Source organism: Aureococcus anophagefferens (genome assembly GCF_000186865.1).
Source record: "Aureococcus anophagefferens unplaced genomic scaffold AURANscaffold_6, whole genome shotgun sequence".
Classification (NCBI taxonomy): domain Eukaryota; class Pelagophyceae; order Pelagomonadales; family Pelagomonadaceae; genus Aureococcus; species Aureococcus anophagefferens.
This window is the reverse complement of record NW_008705566.1, coordinates 413170-422522: the sequence shown is the minus strand read 5'-3', so window position 1 is coordinate 422522 and position 9353 is coordinate 413170. Positions and strand designations below refer to the sequence as shown.

At 76.4% G+C, this 9353-nt stretch overlaps 2 protein-coding genes across 2 annotated transcripts in view; one reads left to right on the top strand and one right to left on the bottom strand.

Annotated features, from left to right (window-relative positions):
* AURANDRAFT_62958 (hypothetical protein) overlaps nt 1-3615 on the top strand; it is a gene marked incomplete at both ends in the record, with an annotated part of 5617 nt that extends 2002 nt beyond the window's left edge. Inside the window, one exon of the mRNA XM_009037676.1 lies at nt 462-3615. Within this exon, the coding sequence (XP_009035924.1) occupies nt 462-3615 (3154 nt within the window). The remainder of the gene's footprint in view (nt 1-461) is intronic.
* A 1814-nt stretch (nt 3616-5429) lies between these two features.
* Nucleotides 5430-9353, bottom strand: part of AURANDRAFT_62957 (hypothetical protein) — a gene marked incomplete at both ends in the record, with an annotated part of 10728 nt that continues 6804 nt past the window's right edge. The window contains 2 exons of the mRNA XM_009037212.1: nt 5430-5924; nt 6160-9348. Of these exons, the coding sequence (XP_009035460.1) occupies nt 5430-5924; nt 6160-9348 (3684 nt within the window). The remainder of the gene's footprint in view (nt 5925-6159; nt 9349-9353) is intronic.

The window sequence follows — 9353 nt, the reverse complement described above, 5'->3', positions numbered from 1 at the left end:
GGCGCCGTGCCCCGGCGGTGAAGTGATGTTGACCAAGTTATTGAAGGGGATGCGCGCCCGACTGCGTCCGTCCGGGGGGGGGGAGGCACGCCCGCGGAGGGAACCAGACCGAGCAGGCGCGGGGCGGCAGCTCCTGAGTCGCCTCATCAGACGACACTCAACGGACTCTCCGTGGGCCGGGGGAGGTTGAGAACGAGGGCACTCGCACGCAAACGAGCAGGAACTCCGGGTGGACCAGCCCGATTCACCTCGAGGACCACGAATGGAGGCCGAGGGCGCACGCCGAAGAGGTCGCCCGCCGGCCAGCGGGCGGGAGCAGAGGCGGCAGCAGGATGTTGTTGGTCGGCGGAGCTCCGCGGCGCCGAGGCGATTGCCACAGCCTCGCAGCGTCTGGAGCAGTGCCCGCATCGTCCGCCGCTTGGCACCCGCGTAGGAGAGGGACGGACCCCGCCAACGCGTAGGAGAGGGACGGACCCCGCCAAGATGTGCGCCTTCTTCCACCGCGACGGCGCGGGGAACTGGCACCCCTTCTCCGACGCGGAGAACGCCCTCCTGGAGCGGGCGCACGCCGACGGCGCGCCGCGCTGCCGGTTGCCGACCATGGGCGCGAACCCGGCGGGCCACCGCGACTTCGAGGTGCGCTTCGGCGCGAACGCGACGAGCGCGCGGATGCCGGCGGCGCCGGACACGGGCATGATCCAGGTCAACGTGGAGAACGGGAACACGCGGATCGTCCGCCGCGACGCGCCGGCGGCGCCGGACCCCTTCGGCGCGGCGATCCAGCTCACGCAGGACTTCGCGTCGAGCAGCGCCATGTACGGCTGGATGCTTCGGAAGAAGCTGAGCGGCTGGCGCCGCGGCGCGTGGCAGCGGCGATTCTACGTCCTCGCGCCGCGGTCCGGCGCGCTGCTCTACTTCACCAAGGGCCTCCACACGCGCGAGGTCCAGCTCTGCCGGTCCGCGGACCCGGCGGCGCCCCAGGCCAAGGGCACGATCCTCCTGCGGAACGCCATGATCCTGCCCGAGACCGTCGACGACGACCGGCCGCACTCGTTCTCCATCGTCGTGCCCGGCGCCGAGTACCACGTCTCGGCCCACTCGGCGCAGCTCAAGGAGGACTGGATCAAGCAGCTCATCAAGGTCGCGCGCGGCGAGCCCCTCGACCCGCCCGCCGGCGCGCCCGCGCCCGCGCCGCCGCCCGCGGCCGCGCCCGCCGCCGCGCCGCCGCCGCCGCGCGACGCCGCGGGGCCCCAGGCGACCTGGCTCGGCGTCGCCGGCGCCATGAGCTTCTCGAGCGCGGGCGACCGCCGCGGCGGCGCGACGCTGCCCCTCGGCACGCCCTCGGGCGCCGTCCCGCTCCCGGCCGTGCCGGCCGCCGCGGCGTCCGCCGCGGCGTCGGGCGCGGCGTCCGCGGCCTACGCCGCCATGCCGCCGGCCGCGCCGCCGTCCTACGCCGCCGCGCCGCCGCCGCCCGTCGCCGCCGCGCCGGACCCCTTCGCGAGCCTGCCCGTGCCGACGCTCGACCCCGCGCCGCCGCCGCCCGCGCCGGCCTACGCGCCGCCGCCGAATCCCTACGCCGCGCCGCCGGATGCCGACGCGCCGCCGCCGGACGCGCCGCCGCCGGACGCGCCGCCGCCGGACGCGCCGCCGCAGCTGCCGTCGCCGCTGCCGTCGAAGCCGTCGACGGAGGACATCGCGGAGTCGTTCGGCGCGGTGCTCCAGGTCTCCGGCGGCGACGCGGCCGGGTCCGCGGCCGAGGAGCACAGCGAGTGCCCCGTCTGCTTCGACGAGCTCCACTCGCGGCCCTGCGGCGTCCTCCTCGGCGACGGCGGCCGGCGCCTCTGCACGCACATCGTGCACCTCGACTGCCTCAAGGACCTGCCCTCGGGCCGCGGCACGGGCAAGCCGCTCTGCCCGCTCTGCCGCCGCGAGAGCGGCGCCATCGTGCCGCTGCCGTCGCTCTTCGCCGAGCCGCGGCGGTGGTTCGACCTGCTCGACGTCGAGGGCGACGGCCGCGTCGAGCCCGACGACGTGCTCGCGACGCTGAAGTCGCAGCTGCCGCTCGACGAGTCCGCGCTCGACGACAAGTGGGACGAGATCTGGGACCACTTCGACATGGACGGCACGGGCACGCTGTCCTACGACGAGTTCGTCGACGAGGAGCGCGGCCTCCGCGCGTTCCTCGCGAAGTTCGACATCGGCGACCGGATGGCGGCCGCGCCGCCGGACGCGCCGCGGCCGCCGCCGCCGGACATCACGGCGGACAAGGAGAAGTGGTTCGAGTACTGGGACGAGGACGGCTCGGGCGCCCTCGACGAGGGCGAGATCCTGCGCGCGCTCGTGCACAGCCTCGAGCTCCGTGGCGACCGCGAGAGGGTGCAGAACGTCGCGGATCTCGTCAAGGCCGTGCTCGCCGCCTGCGACCTCGACGGCAGCGGCCAGATCAACAAGGCCGAGTTCCTGGCGCCGCGCGTCGGCCTGGGGGACGTCATCGTCGAGAATCTGGGGTTCTTCGCGACCGGCGGCGGCGGCGCCGCGGCGCCGCCCGCGGCGCCGCCCGCGGCGCCGGCGCCCGCGGACGCGCCGGCGAACTTCGACCTCACGGTGCGCACGAACGGCGGCCGCGCCTACTCGTCGCGGGACCTCCCGCCGGGCACGGTGACGCCGGACACGACCGTCGGCCTGCTCAAGGACATCGTCGCGCAGGTCCACGGCGAGACGTCCGTCGCGCACGTCAAACTGATCAACCGCGGCATCGCGCTCCGCGACGACGCCGCGTCCCTGCGGGACGCGGGCGTCCGCGAGGGCGACACGCTGATGCTCGTGGTCATGCAGGGCGCGGGCGCCGGGCGGATCGGCGCGGCGCCCGCGGCCGCGGCGCCGCCCGCCTACGGCCAGCAGGCGCCGTCCTACCAGCAGCCGCAGCAGCCGTCCTACGGCCAGTCGTCCTACGGCCAGTCGTCCTACGGCCAGTCGTCCTACGGCCAGTCGTCCTACGGCCAGCCGCCGCCGTCGCCCTACGGCCAGCAGGCGCCGTCCTACCAGCAGCCGCAGCAGCCGTCCTACGGCCAGTCGTCCTACGGCCAGCCCTCCTACGGCCAGCCGCCGCCGTCGCCCTACGGCCAGCAGGCGCCGTCCTACCAGCAGCCGTCGTCCTACGGCGCCTACGGCCAGCAGTCGTCGCCCTACGGCGCCGCGCCGCCGCCGGCGTTCGCGCCCGCGCCCGCGCCGCCGCCCGCGCCGTCGCCCCAGGGCCGCTGCCGCGTGACCGTGCCCGCGAACGCGGGGCCGGGATCCGTCATGACCGTGCGCGCGCCGACGGGCCAGACCGTGCGCATCACCGTGCCCGCGGGCCACTACGCCGGGTCGAGCTTCGAGTTCGCGTACGACGCCGGGGGCGGCGCCGGCGCCGCGGCGCCGCCCGCGCCGGCCTACGGCGGCCAGCAGGCCGCGCAGCGGCCCATGGCCTCGGGCTCGCTCATGCGCGTCGTCGTCCCCGCGAACGCCGGCCCGGGCTCGACGCTGACCGTCAACGTGCCGGGCAAGGGGCCCCACCGCATCGTCGTCCCCGCGGGCTGCGCCCCGGGGCAGTCGTTCCAGTTCCGCGTGCAGTAGTAACTTTTTTTTTTGGCTTCGAGTTTGGGGAGGTTTGGTTGCGTCCGTCGTCGTTCCAGCTCACGATGTCTCGGCCGCCGGCGGCGGACTGCGGCGGCGTGCAGAAGTGCGCGGCTTCGGACTTCGTGAGGGGGATCAAGTCGATCAGGGCTTCCCAGATCGTCGCGGTCATTGGTGCCGATTTAATTCGCCGTGCAGACGTTTACCTCACTTTTCCTTTCATCAAGCGCGTGCGCGCGGTCGTCGTCCACTTCTCGAAGTCCAACGTCCGCAACGAGGCGTACCTCGCGGCGTCGACTTCGTGCAGGCCGACGCGACGAGCATCGTCGCGGGCGTCACGGTCGCGAACTTGAAGAAGGTGCCAGTGAAGCTGCTGCGCCTATGTGGACCAGGTACTCCGCGAGGTGGTAGGTCGCCGACTCTCCCGTGAACTCCTCCCGGTGCCACGTGAGCTCGAGGATGAGGGGCCTTCCTTCGTCGGTGATGCGGCAGAGCGACAGCACGAGGACTCCGGGGTGGGCGCAAAAGGAGCCCCGCTTCGCGAAAGGAACACGCTTGGGATGTTCTCGCTGCCACAGCCAAAAGACTGGCATGGTGCCCAGACAAACGCGAAGCAGCCCAATGCCGCGCGCTTACAAACGCGCGATGTCAAAGATCTTCATTCTCGCCTGCCTCGGCGTCTCCTCCGCCCGCGGCTGGACCCCGGAAACGCTGCCAAAGCCTGCCGGCCGCATCTCCGATCCCGACAACCTCGTGCAAAACCCAGAACAGCTCGAGCAGCTCCTCGCCGACGTCGCAGCCACGCACGTCGCCTGGCCCGCGGCGTCGCCGTGCACGGACGGCGGCGCGGAGGTCGTCGTCGTCGTCGTCGACTCGCTGGGCGTCCGCGGCGACGACGACGACGCCGTCGACGCCGCGGCGAAGACGCTCGCGCGCGGCGCGCACGACGCGTGGGGCGTCGGCGACGCCTGCTCCAACGGCGCCGTCGTCCTCTTTGCGATTCGAGACAGAAGCTTCTACCTCTCCACGGGCGCGGGGCTCCGCGACGGCGGTTTGGTCGGCGACCGCCGCGCGGAGAAGGCGCTCGCCGCGGCCAAGCCGGCGCTGCGCCGCGGCGACGTCGACGGCGGCGTCCGGGCGGCCGTCGACGCGCTCTCGGGCTTCCTCGCCGCCGGCCCGCCGACGTGGACCGAGCGCCTCGCCGACAACGCGGGCGCGATCCTCGTCGTGCTGATCTTTGGGTCCGCGTTCGCGTGGTCCGTCTACCAGACCTACGAAGAGAGGCGGCGCCGCGAGGACTACGCGGCCGCGACGCGCCAGCTCCAGGTCGTCGAGGACCTGCGCGACGGCTCCGGGGCCTTCGCGGCGGAGTCGTGCCCGGTGTGCCTCGAGGACTTCGGGCCGGACCGGCGCGCGCGCGGCCTCGGCTGCGGCCACGGCTTCTGCCAACCGTGCTTGGACCGCTGGCTCCAGAGCAACAACACCTGCCCCGTCTGCCGGGCGCCGGCGTCGACCGCCGCGGTGCCGGCGCGGCCGCCGGACGCGATGGACGAGGTCCGCTTCCGCCTCGACCGCATCCAGCGCCGCTACCCGTCCGTGCTCGAGCGCCGCGTCCTCGACGGCATCGTCCGCCGGGGCTTCCGCGGGCCCCTCGCGCGCGACCCCGCCGTCGTCTCGCGGCGCCCGCCGCCCCCGCGGCCGCCGTCGTCGTCGTCGTCCTCGTCGTACGGCGGCGGCGCCTTCGGCGGCGGCCGCAGCTCCGGCGGCGCCGGCGGGCGGTGGTAGCGCGGCCAGTGATCACATAAACAACAAAATTACCAGTACCCCGTCTCCCAGGGCTTCCGATCCGTCCCGTAGGCGACGCCGAAGTTGCTGTCTTTGCAGTAGCAGGTCGTGTCCGGCGCCCGGCAGTTCGCGCAGGCGGCGTACTTGCAGCGCGGGCACGTCGTCAGGTCTAAACCCGGCGCGTCGTCGCTCGTCTTGATGCGCACGACGCAGCAGACGTCGCAGCCGCCGGACTGCGAGCCCATCCATTGCCGCTTCGCGCAGCCCGCCGGCAGCGGGCCGTCGAGGTCGAGCGTCCGCCGCCCCGCGAGGATGTCCGCCTGCTCCTTCTTGGCCAGCGCGGCGAAGGCCGCGCCGTGGCGGTGGCCCTTGTTGACCATGTGGTCCATCAACAAATTGACGGGGAACCACTGCCCGTCCATGCACACCTTCTTCTTGATGATTTTGCCCTCGTCGGGGTGCGCGCTCCCCGCCTCCGCCGCGCTGTTCTCGTTCGCGTAGGACGCCATGGCAGCGCTCGACGGCTGCGACGCAGGCGGCGGACGGCAGCAGACTCGATTAGCACTCGCTGGCGAGCCGATGTTGACCGTGGCAAGTTGTTGAAGGGTGACATGAAGGGCGCTCGGCACACACTTCGGCACACTCAGGCTTCTCGACACTTCGCTCGACTGCGTCCGTCCGAGGGTGTTGACCAGAGGTTGACGGAGAGGCGTGCCCAGCTATGATACACTTGCCTTACCCGAACGCGGCCATGTCGACCGGCGCGAACGCGTCCGCGGCGGCCGAGGAGAAGGGGTCCGCGGCCGCCGGCGCGGACGGCGCGCCGAAGGCGCCGGCCGCGGGCGGCGGCGCGGCCGCGGCGAACGGGTCCGCGAACGCCGGCGCGGGCGGCGCGCCGAAGGCGCCGGTCGCGGACGGCGCCGCCGAGCCGCCGAAGGCGCTGCTCACGGACGGCGCGGGCGCGGCGCCGAAGGCGCTGTCCAGCGACGGCGCCACGGAGCCGCCCGCGGACGGGACCGCCGAGCCGCCCGCGGACGACGCCGCGGCGCCGCCGAAGGCCGCGCCCATGGCGAACGCGGGCGGGGCGGGCTGCATCGCCGGTGCGTACGCGGCCGGCCGCATCATGGGCGCCGCGGCGGGCTGCATCATGGGCGCCGCGGCGAACGCGGGCTGCGTCGGCGGCGCGGCGGCGTACGCCGCCGGCCGCATCATCGGCGGCGGCGCGGCGTGCGCCGGCTGCGTCGCGGGCGCGTCGCCGAACGCGCTGCCCAGCGAGGGCGCCAGCGAGTGCTGCGTCGCGGGCGCGTCGCCGAACGCGCTGCCCAGCGAGGGCGCCAGCGAGCCGCCGTCGAGCGACGCGCCGCCGAAGGCCGCGTCCATGGACGGCGGCGGCGCGGCGGCGAACGGCGGCGCCATCATCGCCGGCGCCATCATCGCCGGCGCGTCGGGCGCGGGCCCGAGCGCCGCGAAGGGGTCGTCGTCGTCGTCCGCCGCCGCGAGCGCGTCGAGCGCGTTGGAGACGGAGAGCAGCGACCCGCCCGACACGGGCAACGTCGACTTCTCCGGCGGCGTGAACGGCGCGGGCGCCTCGAGGGGCGCGCTCAGAGCGACGGGCGCCGGCGACAGCGCGGCGAAGGCGCCCGACAGGGGCTGCGTCGGCACCTCGTCGAGCGACGCCATGGAGTCGCGGGTCGGTTCCCGCGCGAACGCCGGCGGCGCGGGCGGCGCGGTCCGCGTCTCCGCGGGCGGCGCGAAGGCGTCCGAAGGCGCGAAGCTCTTCGTGGGCGACTCGTCCGGCGGCGCGACGGCCTCCGGCGGCGCGACGGCCTCCGGCGGCGCGACGGCCTCCGGCGGCGCGAAGGCCTCCGGCGGCGCGAAGGCGTCCGGCGGCGCGAAGGCGTCCGCCGTCGCGGGCATGAAGCTCTTCGTGGGCGACTGCTCCGGCGGCGCGACGGCCTCCGGCGGCGCGAACGTCGCCACCGGCGGAGGCGCGAAGGACGGGGGCAGCGCGGGCGGCGCGCCCCGCAGCTCCGCGGGCGGCGCGTCGAAGGCGTCCGCCGGCGGCGGCGCGCTCCGCATCTCCGCAAAGGCATCCGCCGGCGGCGCCATGCTCTCGGGAGCCCGCGGCGGCGGCGGCGGCGGCGCGCTCCGCTCCGGCGCGGCGACGGGCAGCGGCGGCGGCGGGCTCCGCAGCTCCGCGGGCGGCGCGAACGCGTCGGCGGGCGGCGGCGAGAAGCTCTCGGCGGGAGGCAGCTCCGGCGGCGGGCTCCGCAGCTCCGCCGGCGGCGCGAAGGCGTCGGCCGGCGGCGGCATGAAGCTCTCGGGGGCCGGCGGCGCCGGCGGCGCGGCGCGCGTCTCCGGCGCGGCGACCGGCGGCGGCGGAGGCGCGCTCCGCATCGCCGCGGGCGGCGGCGCTTCCGCCGGAGGAGGCACGAAGGCATCCGCGGGGCGCGCCGCGGCCGCGGCCGGGTCCGGGAACGGGAACGACTTGTGGCCCGCGGCGTCCGGCGACGCGAGCGCCGAGAAGGGGTCGAAGGACGGCGCCGGCGAGAACGCCGCCGCGTCCGGCGCCGGCGAGAACGCCGGCGAGAACGCCGCCATCTCCGGCGCCGGCGGGAACGCCGCCGTCTCCGGCGCCGGCGGCTCCGGCGCCGCCGCGGTGGACGGCACCTCCGGCGCCGGCGAGAACGCCGCCATCTCCGGCGCCGGCGACATCTCCGGCGCGGGCGGGGCGGCCGCGAGCTCCGGCGAGAAGCTCGGCGTCATCGTGTGCCCCGGGGTGAAGGGCGCGGGCGTCGGCATCTCGGCCGGCGGCGCCTCGGCCGGCGGCGCCTCCGGCGCGGCGGGCGCCGGGTCCGCCGCCGCCGGCTCGGCCGGCGGCAGGCGCGGGGCCTCGACCGCGGGCGCCTCCGACTCCTCCGGAGGGGCGCCCTGCCGCTCCGGCGACGCGAGCGCCGAGAAGGGGTCGAAGGACGGCGCCGGCGAGAACGCCGCCGCGTCCGGCGCCGGCAAGAACGCCGGCGTGAAGGCGGCCATCTCCGGCGCCGGCGCAGCGGTCGCCGGCGTCGGGAGCTCCGGCGAGAAGGCCGCCATCTCCGGCGCCGGCGAGACGGCCGCCGGCTCCGGCGCCGGCGTCTCCGGCGAGACGTAGATCTCCGTCGGCGCGGTAGAGAACGCGCCCGCGTCCGGCGCCGGCGGTTCCGGCGCCGGCGTCTCCGGCGGCGCGGCCGCGAGCTCCGGGGAGAAGACGGCCATCTCCGGGGGCGGCGAGAAGGCCGCCATCTCCTGCGCCGGAGAGAACGCGGCGAGCGCCGGCGAGAACGCGCCGACGTCCTCCGCCGGCGCGAAGGACACGGCGCCCGCGACGAAGGCCGGCGCCTCGACGGGGGGCGCCGGCTCCTCCTCGACGGGGGGCGCCTCGTCCGGCGCGCCGGGCTCCGCGGGGAAGCTCTCGGCGTCGCCGCCGTCCGGCGACGCGAGCGCCGAGAAGGGATCGAAGGCCGGCGCCGGCGGGAAGGCCGACGCGATCGGCGCGACCGGCTCCGGCGCGACCGGCTCCGGCGCGACCGGCTCCGGCGCCGCGGGCGGCGTCGGCGCGAGCTCGGGCGGCGGCGGCGGCGGCGGCGGCCGGCGCGACCGCGGCGGCGGCGGCGGCGGCTCCGGCGACTCGGCCCGCGGCGGCTCGGGCGCCGCGAAGAAGGCGTCGCGCGCCGCCGGCGCGGCGCCGCCGTCGGCGACGGGCTCGCCGGCCGCCGCGGGCTCGGGCGCCGCGAAGACGTCCGCGGCCGCGGCCGCGGCGTCCGCGGCGTCCGGCTCGGACTCGCGCCGCGACGCCTCGAGGGCCTCGGCCAGGGCCTCGGACTCGCGGCGCGCCTCGTCGCGCTTGCGCTCCGCCTCCTCGGCCCGCGAGTTCGCGAAGGCGATGGCGAGCCGGTCGTCCTCCTCCTGCTGCG